Source organism: Nelumbo nucifera, chromosome 3, assembly GCF_055504915.1.
Source record: "Nelumbo nucifera cultivar China Antique chromosome 3, China Antique-T2T, whole genome shotgun sequence".
In the NCBI taxonomy this organism is placed as follows: Eukaryota; Viridiplantae; Streptophyta; class Magnoliopsida; order Proteales; family Nelumbonaceae; genus Nelumbo; species Nelumbo nucifera.
Genome location: NC_142651.1, coordinates 56,778,931 through 56,802,612, shown reverse-complemented (window position 1 = coordinate 56,802,612; position 23,682 = coordinate 56,778,931). Strand labels below are relative to the sequence as shown.

The 23,682-nt window shown below is 37.4% G+C and overlaps 1 protein-coding gene across 3 annotated transcripts in view; it reads right to left on the bottom strand.

The window, feature by feature from the left end:
• LOC104602108 (myosin-6) overlaps nucleotides 1-23,682 on the bottom strand; it is a 126,270-nt gene that overhangs the window by 10,684 nt on the left and 91,904 nt on the right. For 2 of the 3 annotated variants that reach the window (XM_010265677.3, XM_088901069.1), the window contains 5 exons: nucleotides 10,595-10,753; nucleotides 10,281-10,460; nucleotides 9,837-9,965; nucleotides 9,685-9,755; nucleotides 9,465-9,564 (listed from right to left, as the gene is read on the bottom strand). In XM_010265677.3, the coding sequence (XP_010263979.2) occupies nucleotides 9,465-9,564; nucleotides 9,685-9,755; nucleotides 9,837-9,965; nucleotides 10,281-10,460; nucleotides 10,595-10,753 (639 nt within the window). Of the gene's footprint in view, nucleotides 1-9,464; nucleotides 9,565-9,684; nucleotides 9,756-9,836; nucleotides 9,966-10,280; nucleotides 10,461-10,594; nucleotides 10,754-23,682 lie in introns of those variants that run through there. The other variant, XM_010265678.3, reaches the window with a different exon arrangement.

The following is a 23,682-nucleotide window of genomic DNA, read 5'->3' as shown; positions in this document are numbered from 1 at the left end:
TTTGCATGACTCGGCCAGATATTTCCTATGCAGTAAGTGTTATTAGTCAGTTTATGCATTATCGCAGAGATACTCATCTAGCTGTTGCAGAAAGGGTTCTGTGCTACTTGAAAGGTACTCCAGGGAAATGTATTCTATTTGCTAAGCATGGTCACATGAAGCTGGAAGCCTTTACTGATGCAGATTGGACAGGATGTATTGATGACAGAAGGTCCACCTCTGGTTATTGTGCTCTGGTTGCTAGGAATATTGTGTCTTGGAGGAGTAAGAAACAATCAATAGTTGCTAGATCCTCAACTGAAGCAGAATACAGGGCAATGGCTCATGGTGTGTCAGAATTACTATGGCTACGATCTCTTCTAGAGGAATTGGGGGTGGACTATGAGAAACCAATGATGCTCTATTGTGACAACCAAGCTGCTATCAACATTGTACATAATCCTGTTCAACATGACAGAACTGAGCACATTGAGGTTGATAGGCATTTCATAAGGGAAAGAGTCTCTTCAGGAGAAGTTTGTTTACCATTCATCACATCAGAAGAGCAACTGGCTGATATCTTGACCAAGGGAGTTCCAAGGGGGAAATTGACACACTATGTAAGCAAACTGGGCATGATTGACATCTATGCTCAGCTTGAGGGGGAGTGTAAAGAGACTGGGTCGAATGGGCCCTAACATCCTCTCTTGTAATATCTTTTATTTTATGTTGATGGGCCACACTTAATGGGCCTGTTATTTATTCTTGTTTATTTTTCTTTATGTAACTGCCAAGCTGGCCGCCCACTTAAGGGCATTCTTGTCATCATCAATTTTTAGATCTTAATAAAATAGGGTTGGAGGAGAATGGAGAATTTTTTTGACTCCTCTTACCTCTTCTCTTTGCCATCTTCTTCTCCTTTACAGTTATTCAGATCTGGTTTATTCTGCTAATCACTAAGTTTAATCTTGATATTAGAGGACTGATTTACATCTTGTCTAGAGGTGTCCATGAAAAACCAAAAAACCGAAAAACCGAACCGAACCGCAAAATAAGTTTAACCGAACCAATCGGTTCGGAATTTTTGAAAAACCAAAGGACCGGTTCTATTCGGTTTAAAATTTTAAAATATTTATAATTTTGAAAAACCGAAGGACCGGTTCTGTTCGGTTTAAAATTTTAAAATATTTATAATTTTGAAAAACCGAAGGACCGGTTCGGTATATATAAAAATATATACTTATATTATATTTATAAATATATTATATATTTATAAAATATTTATAATATATTATATATCATTTATTATTTTTAATATAATATTATACATATATTTATATAATATATATTATAAATATAAAAAACCGAAAAACCTAAGAACCGAACTAGTCAAAAACCGAAACCGGCGGACCGATTAACCGGTAGTACCAGTTCGATTTTGGTTTGGAGAAATAGAAAAACCAGTAGCACCGGTTCAGTTTACAAAAAAAGGCCATGGTTTGGTTAACCAAACTGTGGACACCCCTAGTTATATCTGTGGTGGTATGAATCCTCTACTAGTTGGACCAGTTTTTTTTTTTTTTTTTTTTATGTTGACAAAAGCGGCTGAATGTGTGTTTAGGTGGTATCGTATGTATTGAGTCGTGGTGGTTGGATGAGGAGGTGCTGTAAGGTGGTGAGTGAACTGTTGTAGTATTCAAATAACAACAGTAGTTTTGTCCATGGTTTCAAATGTTGCAACATTTCGCTAATGTCGCCTGACATATGTTGATGTCGAGGCTCACCGACATGAAACTGGATGGTAATATAAACATTACATTATTTCGGTTGACATTTCCTATATTTCGGAAATGTTGGCAAAATTGGTCCAAATAACAAAAAAAATGACAGTTTTTCCTATTAGGTCGACTAATGTACATTAATAATATAATATATTAATATATTACATTAATATAATACAGTATATTAATATAAATTATTCCATTAATAATTTCTACTTAATATTTCAAATAAAATATTTATAAAAAAGAATTAACAAAAAATAAAAACAAAAGAATAAATTAAGTACTTTATAATATAAAACATAAAATATTTTCAAGTAATAAAATATAAACTAGTTAGTATTTTTAAAATATTTATTAAAATCATAAAATGTTTATTAAATTTTGTAATAAATCATATTCTAAATTTAATATAAAAAATCTGAATAAATTTATTAAATTTTATACTAAATCATAATTTATTATAAATTTAATATTAAAAATCATAATAAATTCATTAAATTTTATAAGAAATCGGAATTTATCATAATCTTAATATTACAAAAAGGAGAATCAATTCATTAAATTTATAATAAAACATAATGTATTATAACTTTAATATTTCAAAAATCAGAATAAATGTATTTCTATTTACTAGTGTGAAATAAATATATTAGAACTTATAATAAATCAGAATTAAAAATAGGAAAAGAAAATACAGGATAACCTTGTAAAAACATCAAAATGCATAATAAATCAGTAAATCGTCATTTACTAATTTTTTGTTGATCTTAGTTTCTTAGCTTTATATAATGGTAGGGAATAAGATAATAGTCTAGAAATATGTATTAATGCTTCTTTTATCATTTTACAAAATATCATTGCATATTTCCACAATGTCTCTAATTTTTACAATATTTCCCCTCGACATTTCCAACATTTCCGACATATGTCCTATATTTTGGTAAGCGACATTTACATTGACATTGACATTTTAAACCTTTGTTTTGTCTGGACTGATAAATTTCTTTTTGGAAGGGCAAAAGCAATTTCTTGAATTAAAATCTTGATGGCATCAATTAGTGATGTCAGTGGTGACCAAAAATCGAGTGTGATGATTTCCTCAGATTTTTTAAATGTGCATATGACATCCATTAAACTCAATGGTGAAAACTATGCGCCATGGGACAAGTAGGTGGAAGTGTTTCTTACGGCTAAGAAGAGTAAAACATGCGAGGGAGGAGAAACCTACAACTGAATCTCTAGGTTTTAGCGATTGGGAGCATGAAGATGCTCAAATCATGACGTGGTTTTGGAATAGCATGGAACCCAAAATTAGTGTCAACTTTATGTTCTTAGATACAACAAAGGAGATATGGGAACATGCTAAGAAACTCTATTCCGGCCAAGACAATACTACGAGAGTCTATCATCTTTATCACGAGTATTTCAGTTTGCAACAAGGAAATCAAACCTTTGAAGAGTATTGTGCCAATATGAGAAATCTTTGGGACGAACTTAATGTCTGTCATCCCTTAACTCCAGATGACAAAATTCAGCAACAACAAAGGGAGCAACTTGATGTTACCCGGTTCTTAGTGGGACAGAAATCAGAATATGAACTCGTCAGAGCACAGATATTAGGTGGATCTGCCCTTCCTACTCTAGAGGAAGTGTTTTCTTGTCTTCGTAGGATCTCTTTTGGACCCACAAAGGTTACCATAAATTTTGATAGATCAGCATTTATTGGAGCACGAAAAGAAGGTTATGGAAATAGAGGAGGTCATGCAGTTTGAGGGGGTCGTGGTAACCTCATGTTTGGTCATAGTCATGGTAGTGGTGGAGGTCATGATTCAGAAGGAGGCCAAGGTAGAGGAAGAGGAAGCACTACTAGGAAATGTACACACTATGGAAAGGATGGACACACAATTTCTGTTATGATCTACATGGGCTAATCAAGCCATTGTTGGTGGTAGAGATAATCAACCGGTTGATCCAACACCTTCTACATCTACAATTACTTCTGGGAAGGAGATGCTGAGTGTTCCAAGAGATGAGTAATGAGAGGTTCCTTCAGGCTACTTCACAATAGAATACTGCCACCCTTGCCCATTCAGGTATGGCTTGCCTGGCATCAAAACCTTTTCCCTGGATAATTGACTCTGAAGCCTTTGATCACCTTCCCCCTTCTTTTCTTATCTTCTATTTTTTATGTACCCAAGTTTCCATTCAATCTTATGTCTGTTAGTAAACTAACCAAGTCTCTCAATTGTTCTATCACTTTTTACCCTTCCTCTTATGTTTTTTTAGGATCTCAAGACGAAGAAGAAGATTGGTGAAGGGCATGAAGTTGGTGGATTGTATTATCTTGATTTCCTTACCTCCTCAACAGTGGCATTGTAGACTTGGTCATCCATCTTTTAAAGCTCTCAAGCTACTTGTTCCTTCATTGAGTCGTTTGTTTTCTTTGCAATGTGAGTTGTGTCAGTATGGGAAACACCATTGGGTTTCCTTTAGTCCTAGAGTTGATAGTCGTATGTTGAGTCCTTTTACTTTAGTCCATTTAGATGTTTGGGGTCCGGTTAGAATTGAGACCTATAATGGTTACAAGTATTTTGTTATTTTTGTTGATGACTGTTCAAGAATGACATGGGTTTATTTAATGAAAGAAATGAGTGAATTATCCTCCATTTTCCAAAAATTTCATGCTAAGATACGTACACAATTTGGTGTTCCAATTAAAATTCTTCGTTCAAACAATGATAGGTAGTATTTCCTTACTTCATTTTAGCAATATTTGGAGCAACATGCCATTATTTATCAGACTTTCTGTGCATCCACCCCCCCAACAAAATGGGGTGGTTGAGAGGAAGAGCTGGCATTTACTTAAAACAACTCGGTCCCTTCTTCATCATATGAATGTTCCTAATCGTTTTTGGAGTGATGCAGTGCTTACAACTAGTTTCCTCGTTAATCACATGCCTTTATTCATTCTTGGCGGTCGTTCTCCGTTTTCTATTTTGTTTCCCACTCTATCTCCATATCCCTTGACTCCCAGGATCTTCAGGTGTGTGTGCTTTGTTCATAATCTGGGTGCTAGTTTAGACAAGTTGGATGCATGCTTGACTAAGTGTATCTTCCTTGGCTACTCTAGGACTCAGAAAAGGGTGTAAATCCCATTACTCGGATGTCATTTGTTTGCCCTGATGTTACATTTTTCGAGTTTGTCCCATTGTTCTTAGGTCCTGATATGTCTCTCTCTCCTAGAATGGTCCCTCTTCCTCTTCTAATTAATGATCCCATTCCTATTGTTCCTGTTGTGACCAAGTCTCCACCTCCTCCAATGCAGAGTCATACTGAACGACTACCAATTTGGCAAGTGTATACTCACTGACAAACACTAGCACCTCCTCCAGCTTCAACTTTGTTAGTAGATCCAGTTTCTTCTACACCAGTGTTGCCTACTCCTTCTGATGTTATCCACTTATTGCATTGTGGAAAGATAAATGCAATTGTACTTTGCATCCTATATCCAATTATGTTTCTGTCTCTCACCTTTCCGCTTCACATCGCCAATTTGTTTCTCTGTTATCATTTGTGTATGCACCTAAGAATGTCCAGGAGGCTCTTACCTCACTAGGGTGGCGTCAAGCTATGGAAGAGGAACTCTCTGCACTTCAACACAATCACAGGTGGGAACTCACCAATCTTCCTCTAGGTAAGCATATTGTTGGTTGTAAATGGGTGTATACTGTTAAATATCTACTAGATGGGAGAGTGGAACGGTTGAAAGCCCAATTGGTTACCAAATGATATTCTCAATTATATGGTGTAGATTATGTGGAAACTTTTTCTCCTGTTGCAAAGATTGGTTCAATCCGTGTTTTGATTTCATTAGCAGTTATATATGATTGGCCCTTGTTTCAGCTTGACATTAAAAATGCCATCCTCCATGGAGATCTTCTAGAGGAAGCGTGCATGGAGCAACCACCAGGGTTTGTTGCTCAGGGGGAGGATGGTAAGGTGTGTAAGTTCAAGAAGGTAATTTATGTGCTCAAACAATCCCCTCGTGCTTGGTTTGGCAAGTTTAGTGAAGTAGTGAAAGAGTTCGGAATGAGACAATGTCAAGTTGACCACTTAGTGTTCAGTTATGATTCTAAAGCTGGGAAGATTTTGGTAGTGGTTTATGTGGATGACATAGGTATAACTGGCAATGAAAGACTTGGGATTGATAGACTGAAGGTCTTTCTACAAGATCACTACCAAAAAAAAGGATCTTGGGAAGTTGAATTATTTTTTGGGTATAGAAGTTGCCAAATCGAAGCAAGGTATAAACTTGTGTTAGAGGAAATATGCTCTTGACCTATTGGAAGAAATAAGACTATTAGGGGGCTCCAGGCCGTTAGTGTGGTAAGAAAATTCATGCAAAGCCCTCGAGTTCCACACTGGGATGCAGTACTTAGAATTGTGTGGTATTTGAAGGGGGCTCTAGGCCGTGGATTATTGTACAAGCCAAGAGGAAGTCTCGAAATAGTTGGCTATACAAATGCAGATTGGGCAGGTTCAGTGTCTGACAAGTGATCCAATACAAGTTATTGCACCTTTCTTGGAGGAAATCTAGTGACATGGAAGAGCAAGAAGCAAACTATTGTAGCAAGGAGTAGTGTTGAAGCAGAATACAAGACCATGGCATACACTACACGTGAACTAGTGTGGTTGAAAAATCTTTTGCAGGAAGTTGGGTTCTCAATAAACAAACCCATGAAACTATACCATGACAACCAAGTTGCAATTCACATCTCATCCAATCCAGTTTTTCATGAGAGGACTAAACACATAGAGGTATATTGTCATTTTGTAATGGAAAAAGTCCTTAGTGGTGTCATAGGTACAGAGCATGTGAGAACAGGTGAGGGTTGCGTTTGGGTTGAAAATCCAACCAGTTCAAACAAGAGAGCAGTTTAGGGTGAAAACAAGAGAACAAGTGAGGGTTGCATTTGGGGTGAAGTCCTTAATGGAAAAAATCCACAAGTTGACTCCTCAATATTTGTCACACAACCAATTCAAACAAGAGAAAACAACCAGTTTAGGGTGAAAACAAAAATCTGTCGACCCCACCCTAGAGAGTCAATATATATATGTATGCATGTATGTATGTATGAAATATAGTACTTATAGAAAGGCCCATGTGGGGCAAAGAGGAGAAAATAAGAAAGAAGGAATACATGATACTGTACAACAAGGATTATAGAAATAAGGTACAACATCAGGATTCTTCACACTCCCCCTCAAACTGATGTGTGTGCTTAGCATCAGTTTGCCCATAAGAAATAGATATTTGGATCTCGTCATGGCCTTGGTGAAGATGTCAACAATTTGCATATTTGAGGCCACATGAGGAAAGGATATAGAGCCAACAAGAAACAAGTCTCGAATAAAGTGACAATCCACCTCAATGTTCTTCATCCTTTCATGAAAGGCAGGGTTAGAAGAAATCTTTATAGCACTAGCATTGTCTACATGCAGAGGGACAGGTGCAGAGATAGGATGACCAAAGTAGGGATTTAAGTCCCACAATTTTACTGCACACCGACAACATTTCTCTATATTCAACTTCTGTGGAAGACTTGGAGACAGTTTTTTGTTTCTTGTATTTCCATGATATAAGAGAATCACCCATGAAAACACACCACCCAGTAATGGAGTGATGAGTATCGGAACAACCTGCCCAATCAGCATAGGCCATCAAATGGATAGGAGAGGATGAGGAGATACATACTAACTGACAACCTAAACCGCATGAGAGATGTTAGGTCGAGTCATAGTTTGAACCCCATTAGTTGATGATAGATAGAGGCATCAGTGAGCAAGGGTCCTTTTGACTTGGATAATTTAATATTGAGCTCCAAGGGAGAATCAACTTGCTTATTATCCTTGATGATTCTTTGGACTTCAAGTCCTTAGAAATAGGTGAGAGGACCCAAGTCCTTCATGTGAAAGGATCTGTGAAGACTTGAGGTCTTCAGGTGAAAGGATCTGTGAAGAAGGACCCAAGTCCTTCTACATCATCTCCAGTCAACATGTCGTCCACATACAAGAGGAGAATTATAATACCCTAAGGCCTTTTTCGAACAAAGAGAGAATGATTGGAATCACTCTGACTATACCCAACATCCACAACAACATCTCGGAATTTCTCAAACCATGTCCGAGGAGCTTGTTTTAGCCCACAAAGAGATTTCTTTAGGCGACAGACAAGAGATGGATCACTACAATACACAAGAGGGGATTTCATGTAAACTGTTTCCTTTAAATGTCCATGTAGAAAGACATTTTTCACATCTAATTGATAGATAGACCAAGAGTGCACAAAAGAGAGGGCTAAAAGGACATGAACTGTAGTGATCTTGGCAATGGGAACAATGTCTCCTCGTAATCAATGCCATACTCTTGTTTATAACCCTGAGCCATAAGACAAGCTTTGTATCGATCTAAGGAGCCATTAGACTTCAACATGATAGAATAAACCCACTTACTCCCAATGGTAGAGCCATAAAAAGGAGCTGGAACAAGGTCCCAACTGCCATTCTCATGTAAAGCTTAAATGGAGTTTATAAGGACTATTATAAAAGGGCCAAGTGTTATCAGCCTAGCCTTGGATCATATTAGTTCTATATATTTATACACAATATAAAAAGATTGTTATTTCATGGTCTACCATTAATAGAGTTTATAAGGATACTAATGGGGGTGGAAGTAACCCCCAATAAGATCAAGACCCATGGCGACCTTGATGGACCGATACTCACCTCGAACATCCAACTCTAACCTTGGATGATCTGGAACTTACCAAACCCAGTCGGAACTACCCTATCAGTAGTAGCAAAGGGCAGATTGGCTTACAAGCTGATCCACATGAGTAAGAAAGCACACTTCGCCGAGATGAGCTAACTCAGGAGAAACAAACCCGAGCTTTACTACGTTTACGGTAAGACAACCACCTGGCAATGCAGTCATCACACCTACCCATCTTGTTAGCTAGTAGGCCCTGGGCTTCCTCCACGTGTGATTAACGTGGCATATGAGTCACCTAAATGTGTTCCACTTCACTTCCAAGTGTTTCTACTTACAGGTGTCTTGCTCATCTCTGACATGTACAGACTGGCACGAGCATCCCCAATCTAGATAAAGGTTAGTTTTGCATTCATTACACACTTCTTGAACGCATTTACTGCTACCTAATACACCTTGGACAGGTCGGCCATTACTAACTTGCTCGTCGGAGACTTAAGCCCAGGATATCACCCTAGGCCCTCTGATCCTCTTCTTCCTTGCACGTTCCCTACCTCCCTACGAGTTGATCCTAAGTCCTCATTGAGACTTTTGGTGGTCATTAGATACATTTGAAGATTAGCTAATGATGGGAGGGACTAGTTCCTACTAATTGAAAGAAGTTGTTAAGTAAAGAAGTTATTTATTCAATCCACCATTCTTAAGAGATTCAAGTATAATCACTTTGTGATGGTAAGTATGCACCGGTCCATGGTACTGAAGGTTACCAACTATAGTCTTCTACATGAAGATAACACTCATGAGATTCTGTTGATCTAAAGAAGGCTTACTTGTATTTTTTGGATTCTATTTCTTTCCTCCTCATCGAGGCCAATGAAAGGCATAAAAGGAAGGGGGGAGAAGATGACTGATCATAAAATCACACTCAATTACCTCTTCCTTTGCTTCGGAACACCATAGCTCCAGTTCCTCTAACCCAGATTTCACATATTCCCCATTGCTGAATGTGCAACACTCTCGGCGTAGTAAAAAACTGGAGTAACAAAAATAAGTAACTCACATCATTATTTTGATTCTCTACATTACTAGGATTTTCTTGTTTTTTTTTGACAAATAGTAATAAGAAAAAAGTGGATCCAACATTGCAAAGTACCTGTTAAAGAGCTGTACATTTATATATGAGAAAGTCTGAGCAAACATCTTCTGAATGAGAATTGGAGGAACCTGAAATAAGGTCAACCATAAGTATTCATGCATCAACAAGAAAGAACCAGGGCAAGAACAAGAATAAACAGAATCCCATACAAAATTTTCTTTCAATGTATTGAGAAGTGCGTTGAGGCTCTCAATAATGTTCTGCCAGTGATCAGTTGGAGAATTATTGTCAAATGATTGCCCAGGTCGCAACATAGCTCCCCTTGATGCTCTTGGTACCTACATTTCAGTTAGCACAGTAACAGTGTATAAATTGCTATGCCCAGACCTAATAAAGACAAGCATCCATAGCATTCTCACAGAAATTCCAATTACTCGTATACAGAATCAAAAGGCATGTTATTTTCAGAATTCCTAAAAGCAAGTTTATAGAATTCAGTTTAAAACATAGAAGTATGCTTTCTATACTAATATGAAATTTTTGAAAAGCAAGTGTTATTCTTCACAGAGGTCCTTGACCAAGACATCTGAAAAAAATCTTTTCTGAAAGGAAAGCTATATATAGACAATGGAAATCTGAAGTTAAAAAAAAACCTGGATGCATTGGGAAAGTAGTGATCCCAATTCTTTCTTCACATTGTCTCTAATAATTCCATATATCTTCTCCACATATGCTGTCAGCTGCTGCTTGAACAGCAATGCTGGGTATTTGGCCTCAACTTGGCGTACAACATCTAAACCTACAGCAAGTTGTGCAGAAGACAAGCGGAAGCCCTGATAAAAATCAAGATCATTATACATAATGTAAGAGATGATTTCTAAGTCAAGTCTCTAGTTCTCCTTCACTCAATTAAGGATGGAATCAATCTAATAAGAAGATACGAAAAGAAGTAGAGGTGTCCAATTACTTGAGTCATCCTCCCAAATAATGATGTTGGAGGGGGAGGTTTCCGGCGTGGAGTTGAAACACTTGTGCTACCACTAGTTTTTAAACTGCGTTGTAGAAGGAACAACAGGGAAGAGGTAGTTGACAGCCAGTAAGCCATACGTTCAATGTTATCTTGATTCTGCAAACAAAAGGAAAAGAAAAACAAATGTTGAACTAAAAGAAAACAACACCTAAATTTCAGTTGATTTCTCATAGATCATAAACTTGTGTCAGTTGATTTCTCATATCATAAACTTCGGTGTGCAGAAGAAAGAAAAAATAAAACATGTAAAACGTAAAAGAGTCATAAAATTGGGAGGAACCTTGATAGTTAGGAGAAAACACTAGAGATGAAAATGGACAATAAAAGGGCAAAAGGAATAGATCCCAACATTTGTTGGGAGCTCAGAACTAGCACCAATGCACTGCTTAAGTGCTTATCTAACAGTCCAGAATTTCATGTTATGATCAATGACCAAGCAGAGTTGGCCCACATTACTCCCATCCTACAAGAAATACAACTCAAAATAGACTCATAGTGTAGGCTACATGAAAAATAAAATAAGATTCCATGTTAACAGAGTTGGAAATTTTAAACACCTATTTCCAAAAGAAGTATAAACACTTAATGACCTTTGAAGTGGATCAAACAAAAATAAATTTTTTCCTTACTAGGAAAACAGAACGAATGATGTTTAAAGATTGAAAAGTTGTTCTAGGAGAAAGCTTAACAACACAACATAGATTAATAGTGGTAGATGTGTGCATTAAGAAATGGAAGAGAAAGGGAATAAAATAGGTGTCCAAGAGTTAGGTAGGAAAACCTAAAAGAAAAAAAAGCTCGCACAATTTAAAAACAAGTTGATAATAGAAGGGTATTAGAATTTAGATGGAAAGATTAATGATATTTGGCTCGAAATGGCAAACAACATAATGAAAGTAGCAAAGGATGTCTTAGGAAAATTTAAAGGGGAAAGGTAAAGTACTAAAGAAACTTGGTGGTCAAATGAAGAGGTTCAAAATATAATCAGATTAAAACGAACATGTTACAAAGAAAGGAAAAAATCTAAAAATTACAGAATTTGGAAAAAATGAAAAAAATATAAAACCATAAGGGAGTTAAAATGAAAGTGAAAGAAGAAAAATGTAGATCTTATGATGAGCTTCATCAGAAATTAGGAACTGAAGAGGGAGAAAAAGGAATGTATAAACTAGCAAAGCTGAGAGAAAGGAAAGGCAGAGATTTAAACCATGTTAGGTGCATTAAAGATGAGGATCATAGAGTCTTGGTAAAAGATGAGGAAATCAATGAAAAATGGAAAAACTATTTTGAAAGATTATTAAATTAACAGTAGGGAGAGGATGCTAATGGAGGAAATCTAACAATATTAAGGGTTAAAAATATAATGTACCTCCGTAGAGCTAGACCTACTACAGTAAAAGAGCCACTACATATGATGAAGGGAAAGGTGTTAGAACCTAATGAGATTCCAATAAAAGTGTGAAAAGGTATGGGAGAGGTATGCTTGTTATGTCTAAGTTATTTAATAAGATAGTAAAAGATATGAGTATGCATGATGATTAGAGAATTACCAATATGGTGCCTATATTTAGGGGTGAGCATTGTTTGGTTAAAATCGAAAAACCGAACCAAAATTTTCGGTTTCGGTTTGTTTGGTTCGGTTAATTCGGTTTTAAAAAATTTTGGTTTTTAGGATTGGAAATTTAGTTAACCAAATTAACCGAAATTTATTATATACATAATATAATATATGTTATTAATATGTAAAACATAATATATTTTAATATGTATATAATATATAGTTGACAAACAAAAGTTAAAACTAGGGTTTAGAATAGAGAAAGCAAGAGGAGAGAAGAAGAAGAAGAAGAGATGTGTGGAGAGGTGTGTTCTTGTTAGTGTTCACACCCTCAAAAAATCTTTATACTTTGAAAATAGTAAATTACAAGGAAGCCCCTACTTGGACGCCCAAATACAAAAAGAGTACAAGGAGGAGAAAAAGGTCCAAAAACACCCCTGTCTAAGCAATCTCAACACTCCCCCTCAAGCTGAGCATATATGTCAATCATGCCCAGCTTGTCAAGGTTCTTAGCAAACTTTGGATGGTGGACACCTTTAGTAAGGCAATCAGCTAGTTGGTCTTCCGACCTTATAAAAGGAAGGCAAATCTCTCCGCTAGCAACCTTTTCTCTAATGAAGTGTCTATCCACCTCAATATGCTTTGTATGATCATGTTGGTCAGGATTGTGGACAATATTTATGGCTGTTTTATCATCACAATATAGTCTCATTGGGATATCTACTTGGATGCCTATCTCAGTCAATAAGGTCTTCAACCAGAGTAGTTCAGACACTCCATCAACCATTGCCCTGTACTCTGCCTCAACACTAGAATGAGCAACCATAGATTGTTTCTTACTTCTCCAAGAAACCACGTTACCTTCCACTAAGGCACAATAACTAGATGTAAACCTTCTATCATCAATGGACCCTGCCCAATCAGCATCTGTGTAAGCCTCAATCTTTAGATGGTCGTAATTGGAATACAACATCCCTTTTCTAGGGCATCCTTTCAGGTATGCTAAAGTTCTATTAACTGCCTACATATGAGATGTTCTTGGTTCATACATATATTGGCTAACCACTCCAACAGCATAGTATATGTCTGGTACTCTGGTCTAGTCAAGTAGAGATACAGAAGGCGGCCTACCAATCTCTGATATATCCCCCTGTCTAGAAGACTTCTTTAGTGGAACTCAACTTGTGTTTAGGATCAATTGGAATTTTTGTAGGCTTACACCCTAATTTCCCAACTTCTTAAAGCAAATCAAGTACATACTTCCTTTGTGACAAAAAAAATTCCCTTATTGGATCTTGCAATTTCAATACCAAGAAAATATCAGAGATCACCAAAGGTATTTAATCTTAAATTTAGAAGCGAGGAAGGACTTTAATTGAGAGATACTTGTGATATCATCACCTATCACAACAATGTCATCAACATATACTATCACATTGTTACTCTACCATGAACTCTTCTAATGAATAAGGTGTGGTCAGCCTAAGATTGAGCAAACCCAATCTTCAAGATAGCATTTTCGAACTTGTCAAACCAGTCTCTCAGGGACTGTTTGAGCCCATACATGGACTTCTTCAGGTGGCAGACTTTTCCATCACTATTAGGAAAGCTTACCCTAGGTGGTAAGTCCATATACACTTCCTCTTGTAAGTCCCCATTAAGGAAGGCATTCTTTACATCCATTTGATATAAAGGCCAAGAGTAATGGGCAGCAAGAGACAGGATCACACGAATAGAGTTCATTTTAGCAACTGGAGCAAAGGTTTCTAGATAATCAATGCCATAAGCTTGAGTGTATCCTTTGGCTACAAGTCGAGCTTTGTACCTCTCAATCGAGTCATCTGCCTTGTACTTAATAGTATAAACCCACTTATACCCAACAGGAATCTTATCTTTAGGGCAAGGAACAACCTCCCAAGTCTGGTTCTTTATTAGGGCCTCCATTTCTTGGTTCATAGCTTCCTTCTAGTCAGGGGACTGCATTGCCTCTGTAACACAGCGAGGGATGGAAACAAAAGAGATGGCAGAAATATAGGCACAATAGGAAAGTGAGAGAGCCTCATAAGACACAGTAATAGAATACTTGCTACATGTCCTCTTCCCTTTCCAAATGGAATAGGAAGATCAAGGTTACAAACAATAATAGGATTGTTAGGAGCTTCAAGATTACCTGAGTCTGGGGAATCAGATTGTAATGGGCATTCTTATTCAGGAGCCACCCTCTTACTGTACCTGATGAAAAAATGCTACCAAGACTGAGGTCAATATGACATAAAAGCAGAGTGATCAATAGTAAAGATCTATTGAATTAAAAAATATGAAAGAAAAGTAGTGTCTTGAAGAGAGAAGGAGAAGGAGAAGAAGAGAAGTTGAAAAGAAAAGAGAGATAATCTGGCCGCCCCTTCACTTACTATTTATACAATAAATAATAGAATAGTACAAAGACAACTATGCCCTTATAGGGCGGCAAAACATAAAACAACATATATAACACTCAAAAACATAATAAAATTTGGACTCACAAATCTATTGTGGTCCCCACCTCCTATCTAATAACTAACATAAAACATCATAAAACTGATTAATTTTCAACACTCCCCCTCAAGTTGGGAGTAAATGTCACACATTCCCAACTTGCATAGATCGTGTTCAAGCTTGTTCTTTGCCACCCCTTTAGTGAGAACATCAGCCAGCTACAACTTTGAAGAGACATAAGGCAAATAAATTTCTCCAGTTGTTAACCTTTCTCTTATAAAGTGTTTATCAACTTCAATGTGATTTGTCCTATCATGCTGAATTGGATTGTGGGCAATATTGATTGCAGCCTGATTGTCACAGTATAACATCATAGGTTCCTCTGATTTTATCCCAATCTCACTCAAAAGAGATCTAACCCAAAGAAGTTCTGAGACACCATGAGCCATGGATCTATACTTAGCCTCTGCACTTGACCTTGCCACAACCGCTTGCTTCTTACTCTTCCAGGAGATCAAGTTTCCACCTACAAAGGTACACACTCCTAATGTAGGCCTCATGTCATCTAAGCATCCTACCCAATCTGCATCTGTATAGGATTCTAGCTTCAGATTCTCATGATTTGAGAAAAGAATGCCTTTTCCAGGGAGATTTTTCAGATATGCAAGTATTCTCTCAATAGCTTCCCAGTGCTGAACTTGAGGTGCATACATGTACTGATTCACAACACTGACAACATAAGAAATATCTGGTCGTGTCATAGACAAATACAGCAGTCGACCCACCATTCTTTGATATCTCCCCACATCCTTTACCAACTCACCATCAACACCATTAATTCTGTGATTTGGATCAATAGGAGTGTCTGCTGGATTGGTCCCCAGCTTCCCAGTCTCCCATAGTAAGTCAAGTACATACTTTGTGAAATGAAGATCCCATGCTTGGATCTTGCAACTTCAATCCCCAAGAAGTATTTGAGCTCACCAAGATCTTTGATCTCAAATTCTTGTTGCAATGATTTTTTGAGATCATCAATCTCCTCCACATCATTTCCTGTCACCACTATATCATCCACATACACAATCAGAATTGACACCAAAGCATCTCTCCTCTTCACAAAGAGGGTGTGATCAGACTGTGTCTATGTGTATCCAAAACAGATGAGTGCCCCTCTAAACCTGTCAAACCAAGCCCTAGGTGACTGTTTCAGTCCATACAGAGATTTTTTGAGTCTGCACACCTTTCCTTTACCAACATTTTCATAAAAGCTTGCTAGAATGTCCATATATACCTCCTCCTGCAAATCACCATTGAGGAACTAATAGTCACTCCATCCCAAATCCCCCTAGTATTAGCCCATAGGAAATTTTTTGCAATATGAGGTAACATAGAATTACACAGCCAAGACATTACCATGTAATTCTCCTGCACCCATCGGGAAGAGTCTGTATCAGGTTTCTTCTCCTCCCCAATGAGATACCCTAATTTTCCACGGGCACCAATATCCATCTTAGTTGATTATGCCCACTCCAAATAATTTGTACCATCATGTTTTACTGTAGTAATGATCCCAGACCCAAAAATATCACTACTACCTCCAACACCTAGTCCCACAGTAAGGGTAGATTTCATCTTGGTATTCCAACTCTCCATCTTACTTCAAACAGTTCAACAGTAAGAAAAAATAGATTGGAGACCTTCAAAACATAATTTAATATTACACACACAGAAACCAACCCTTCCGGAAGAAGAAGACCCTAGATGGAGAGAAATCTCTCTCCTCCCCACGCCTCCCAACAGAGAGGAGTGAATCGATCACTCTGGGAGGCTCAGAAAATTCCAACAATCAAACCGCCCTCTTCAAAAAATCAAAAGAAAACTAACAATACCTAGGCGCCCAAGATCAGATAAAAAACAAAGAGTCCAACTTTTCTGGGACTCTTCCCGATACTCCAGTTGTTCCTGATTTTGATGCCAAACAGTAGATCACCTTCTTGATGACTAGATCCCACTAAAAAATCCAAGAACTGGGCAATCTATAGCAGATCGATCAACCCTTTACTACTTCATGCAGTCGGCTTATCTAAGGCTGCATGAGAATGCTTCAAGAAACCCTAGCCGATGCTCTGATACCAAGTAGAAATCTGTTGAATTAAAAAATATGAAAGAAAAGTAGTTTCTTGAAGGGAGAAGGAAGAGAGAAGGAGAAGAAGAGAAGAAGAGATGTTGAAAAGAAAAGAGAACAATAATCTGGCTGCCCCCTTCACTTATTATTTATACTAAAAATAATAGAACAGTACAAAGACAATAGGGCGGCAAAACATAAAACAGCATATATAACTCTCAAAAACATAATAAAATTTGGACTCACATAACTACTATGGTCCCCATCTCCTATCTAACAACTAATATAAAACATCTACTCAAAAAAACATCATAAAATTGATTAATCTTCAACATCAATCATAGGAGGTTGCATCATGGAGGCGGCCCTTTGACTTTCTTCCGCTTGTACAAGGGAGTAAGCGGAAGCAAGAGAGACAATGCCAACAATAAGAATGTGTTGCCTGGTAAAATCTAACTTTGGATTTAAGCCAGCCAATAAATCAAAGCCTCTATTCTCCTCTATGTACTTCCGATATTGCTCACCATCTTCAAGGTCCTTCCATACGAGTGCTTTCAAGTGATCCATTTCTTCCCAAATAGATTGTAGAGAAGAGAAATACATAGCCACAAATCTCTCCCCTTGACGCATACTACAAGCTTCCCTTCGAACCTGGTACACTCTAGCTGTATTGTTAACTTAGGAATTAGTGGCAACAACTCTATCCCAAATATCCTTGGCCGTTGGAAGAAACATGTAGTTTCGGGCAATATGAGGTTGCATTGAGCAAATCAGCCATGACATAACAAGGGAGTTATCCTGTTCCCCCTTCGCAAATTACGGGTCTTCAAGATTTGGCTTCACCTCCTTTCCTGTGATGAATTCCAGTTTACCTCTCCGAGTAATGGTAAGTTTAGCAGATTGAGACCACTCTAAAAAATTGGTTCCATCAAGTTTAACTGTACTTATCATCTACTAGCAATATCTACACTTCTCGGGAACACACTGGAAACCATCTGAACATCCTTAGAATATTCCATATTCTATCAAGACACTTTCTCGCCAACCAAAAATGACCCCTGACACTTAACCAAAGCCACAGACCCAAGAACCAAGGTCACCACACGGTTAAGATACAAAAGGAGGCCAAAAAACCAAATTGGCGGCAAAATAAAAGGAGAAACAAAACTCCCTAAAATTATATAGGGCTCAGAAAATTATGAAACCACTTTCTTTCATTCCCAAAGAGTGAAACGACCTGAATGGTTTAGGTTTTACAACAGAAGAAGTCATTAAACATGATGTACAAGGCTCGACATCAGATCTGAAATTTTTAAGATTTTCTCCTTGAAAAAATCACTAAAAATCATAGAAGCTTCGAATGAGAGAAAGATTCATATCAAAATTCCTCTAAAATGAGGGCGAATCAAACAATGTAAGTTTCATTGACTGCCGCCAACACCTATACGGACTGCTGACGTCACTCGGTGGCAGTCTGACATCAGCAGTTCACCTCATGAGAGAGGATCAACAGGAGAGGTACTCCCAAGTTCCCTTACCCGCTCTTATACCAAGTTGACAAACAAAAGTTAAAACTAGGGTTTAGAAGAGAGAAAGCAAGAGGAGAGAAGAAGAAGAAGAAGAAGAAGAAGAAGAAGAGATGAGTCGAGAGGTATGTTTTTGTTACTGTTCACACCCTCAAAAAATCTATATACTTTGAAAATAGTAAATTACAAGGAAGTCCCTACTTGGGTGCCCAAATACAAAAAGAGTACAAGGAAGAATAAAAGGTCCAAAAACACCCCTATCTAAGAAATCTCAACATATATATAATATAATATATTAAAATATATAAAATACATTAACATATACATAAATATATTAATATATAATATATAATATGTATTAGTATAATATTAATAAAAGTCGGTTTTAACCGAAAAACCAAAAACCGAACCAAAAAATTCAGTTTATTTGGTTTGGTTTTTAATCGAATAAACTGAATGCTCACCCCTACATATATTTAAGAAGAAAGGTGATATACAAAGATGTAATAACTATCGAGGGATTAAATTCATTAGCCACACTATGAAACTTCGGAGAGAAATTGAATAATGATTATGAATTGAAACAAGTGTATCGAAGAACCAAGTTGGCTTTATGCCAAGGAAATAAACCATGGAAGTTATGTTCCTTTTGAGAAGATTGAAAGAAATGTTCAGAGAAAATAAGAAAGATCTTCATATGGTGTTCATTGATTTAGAAGAGGCTTATGATAGAGTTCCTAGAGAGATAATATGGTGGGTCTTGGAAAAGGAAGGGGTTCAAAATAGATATATAGACCTAATTAAGCATATGTCTGAGGCAGAAACAACAAATGTTAAAACACTACGCTGTACATCCCACCTACAATAATCTGAAATAAGGAAAAGAAAAAACAAAAAAGAAGAAGAAGGTTGAAGAAGATGCGAGAGAGAAAGAGTTCAAATCTCTCTTCATCCCCCAATGATCTCTTTTATTCTTTTGTTGAAAAAAAATAAGGACAATTACATAGTGTCCTTAGTAGGACATCCATCACTAAAGACAACAATAAAAAATAATAGAAAAAGAAAAAAAAATAAGCCCATAACTAAGGCCCACTACCTTTTAACACAAGCCATATGTGTGCCTCTAGGGGCATGCATAAACTGATTGATCACACTAACAACATATGAGATATCTAGCCATGTCATACAAAGGTATAGCAACTTCCCTAAAAGTCTCTAGAACACTCTCCTATATGCCAAAAGCTCACCATCATTAGCTAAGAGTTTATTGTTAGCATAAATAGGTATAGAAGTAGATTTGACACCAAGTTTCCTAGTTTCTATGAGAAGATCTAACACATATTCTGTTGGGATATCAAGATGCCATCTTTTTATCCTCCCAGTAATTACAATATCATCAACATAACAATGCGGAAGGTAACTTCAGTGCTTCTCCTCTTTACAAACAATGTATGATTAGATTGTGCTTGAGTATAACCAAACTCAAAAAGTGCAACTTTGAATCTATCAAACCAAGCTTGTGGGGATATGTTGAGGCTATAAAGAGATTTCTTCAACTTGCATACTTTGCCCTACATTTCCTTACCATACATACTTGGGGGAAGTGACATATAAACCTCTTCAGTTAAGCCTCCATTTAAGAACGCATTCTTAAAATCAAACTAATGTAATGTCCAGTCATAACTCACTACCAAGGACAAAAAAACTCTCACTGGGGTCATTTTTTGTAACTGGTGATAAAGTCTCCATTTAGTCAACTCCATATACCTGAGTATACCCCTTAACTACTAGCCAAACCTTATACCTCTTAGTGGTGCTCAGCATGGTACTTAACAATGAACACCCACTTACATCCCACTGGTTCCTTCCGATGAGGCAAATCCACAATATCCTAAGTACAATTTTTGTAAAGTGCTTTTTCAGTTCTCATAGCCTCCCTCCATTCTGACTTAGACAACCCCCAAGAGTTTGGATGGCATTGGTGGCATAGTTTCTGGCGGCTTTGTGGCAATTTAACTCTGCTGGTCCTGACTTTTGAGACGTTTTCGGAAGACATGAAATAGAGGAGGATTAGGAAGAGGAGGTAATAAAACTTGTGTTTGTTTTTGTTTCTCCTCAACTGAATGGTTTCCTTGAGGAGAAACAGAAAAATAAGGAACATTTTCAAAAGAAAGAAACACCCATAGAGACAAAATATTTTTTAGACATGGGATCAATGCATCAATAGCCTTTCTGAGAAAGAGGATAACCAAGGAAAATACACACAATAGCTTTGGGGTCGAGTTTACCGCAAGTGGGAGAGAGATCATGAAAAAAAATTGACACACAAAGATGGAACCCTTAGGGAAGAGGAACTGATGAGGAGACCTATAATCCAGTAACCGAGATGGCACCCTATTCATAACATAGGCAATAGTGAAAACAAAATCCACCCGAGTAACTTCTAGAAGGTGGTGATTTTTTCTCTCTGCAACCCCATTTTGTTGAGGGATTCCGGAACATGAGCTCCTATGATGAGAACCATGGGAAGTAAAGAAATCTGTGAAGTCACCATGAAAGTACTCCTTGGCATTGTCTGATTGGAAGGGTTGAATCTCTATCTGAAATTAGGTATAGACCATAGATTGAAAACCTCTTACAAGTTTAGGGACCTTTCCCCATGAGTGCATAGAGTAAAAACCCATGTGTATCAAGAGAAGTCATCAATAAATGAGATTAAATGTTTGTAGCCATTCTCAGTTGGAATATTAACAGGTACCCAAACATCAAAATACACAATATAAAAAGGAAAACTAATCTTTTTTTGTGTAAAGGAAACAAAGTTCAGAAATTTTTACTTAATTGACACACTTGGTACTGAAAATCACTAATTGACACAGACTTAAACAAATATGAAAAAAAAGTACTTCGAAGACTCAAAAGACATGGCCCAAACGGTGGTGCCACAAAACAACTTTACTCTTACTCGACTAACTCAAAAACTCTGAGACTGCAAGACCAACTTTGTTCTCCAACACATAGAAACCATCGACCATGTTCCCTCTACCAATTGTCCTCCCGGAGGCCAAACACTAAAAAACACAAGAATGTGGAAGAAAGGTTACTAAGCAAGTTAAGGCATGTGCAAATGTTACGAATGGACAATAAATTAATGGGTAACTTTGGAACATGCAAAACATTGAACAAGGTAAGACCAAAAGGGAAAGATATAAGTCCTTGACTAGCAATGGAGAGAATGATCCATAAACTAACCTCACTTTATCTCTGCTAGAAAGAAGAGTATATGACTGAAACAAGGTTGACTTACTAGTCATATGGTTGGAGGCACTGGAATCAATAATCCATGGGGATTTTGGGTTATTAGTAGATACAAGGAAAGCAATGGATGAATTACTTAAGGAAGAAGCAAATGAAGTAGAAGGTGTAGATCCAGAATCTGCCTGTCAGAGGGCCCTACCATATTGCTCCAAGTGGTCACAGAAGGAGCTTATAATCTCCTCCTTGCGATTAGAACGGAGGCATTCTTGAGAAGAACTCATGGTAGAAAAACCACCATGATGCTCATGGGATGCTAAGTTTGTCGAAGTGAACTTCTGATTTGCCTTCTTGCTCTGGTCTTGTGTTGATTTCTTGCTCAATTCCTGTGCCCACTCTGGTTTCCCATTCAATTCCCAACAAGTCTCGCAACTATGCCTGGATTTTTGACAGTGTGCACCATAATTTATCTTTATCGTCTACCTTTTTTCTAGTTTTCCCCTTTCTTGTTGAACCAACATTACCTCTTACAGATAAAGCAATGGTCTCCCCCTCGGAAAGATTCATAACAGGCTTCATACTTTTCTCATATTGAACAAGTGCATATACCTCTTGGGCAGAAGGAAGATCCTTGCTTCCCAAAATCTGCACCCAAATGGGTAAATACATGGGATTCAGACCCAAAAGAAAAGCAAACACCCTCTGCAGTAAGACTAGCTATTTATAGGCTTTGGCATCTTTCTCACTCTCCCATTCAATGCTTTGGTAATAATCTAACTCTTTCCATACTGAAGTGAGGGTAGAATAGTAAGCTGATAGTAGAAATTGCTGATAATTGATTCTGATGGATGCTTTGTGAAGAAAAGTAGTAGAAGCTGAAAGGTTTCAGCAAGAGAGAGCGAGAGAGAAGAAGAAAAGAGAGTGGGATGTCACCAGAACTGAAATTAGGTCTGGCCGCCAACCCCTCTTGATTTATATACTTAAATAAAAGAATGAAAGATTACAAAGATACCCTTAGTAGGGCGGCTACTTTAAGTAGCTGAACAATCACAACTTAAAATAACATAAACTAATGGCCCTAAGATCCAATAACTTCCTAACTAAATAACTTAAATAAAAATAAAACAAAGTTGGGCCCAATAACTTAAAATCGGCCTAAACTCAACACTCCCCCTCAAGTTGGGAGTAAATGTCACACATTCCCAACTTGCGTAGATCATGCTCTAGCTTGTTTCTTGCAACACCTTTTGTAAGAACATCAGCAAGCTGCAAATCAGAAGCAATGTATGGAAGACAAACTTCCCCTGAGGTCACCCTTTCTCTTATGAAATGTCTACCCACTTCAATGTGCTTTGTCCTGTCATACTGAACTAGATTGTGGGTAATGTTAATTGCTGCCTGATTATCACAGTACAACATCATAGGTTCTTCTGCCTCTATACCAAGTTCTCCTAATAAGGAACAGATCCAGAGAAGCTCTAAAACTCCTTGTGCCATGGCTCTGTATTTAGCTTCTTTACTTGACCTTACCACAATTGTCTGTTTCTTACTTTTCCATGAAACTAGATTGCCTCCAATAAGAGTGCAAACTCCTTATGTAGATCTCTTGTCATCTAGCATCCTGCCCAATCAGCATTTGTGTAAGCCTCTAGCTTCAACTGTCCATGGTCAACAAATAGTATGCCTCTACCAGGTTGTCCCTTCAGATAAGCAAGAATCCTGTCAACAACCTCCCAATGCTGGACTGGTGGGGCATGCATGCATTGACTCACCACACTCACTGCATAAGAGATGTCTGGTCTGATTGAGTCTGAGTATAGCCAAAAATAATCAAGGCTTTCCTAAACCTATCAAACCACACTCTAGGAGATTGCTTTAAACCATAAAGAGACTTCTTCAATCTGCATACCTTCCCCTTTTCAGCATCACTATAGAAACTAGCAGGAAGATCCATATATACTTCTTCTTGCAGGTCCCTATTAAGAAAGGCATTTTTTACATCAAGTTGGAAAAGGAGCCAAGAGTATGTAGTAGCAAGAGAGAGAAGGATCCGAACAGAAGTCATTTTTGCAACTGGTGCAAAAGT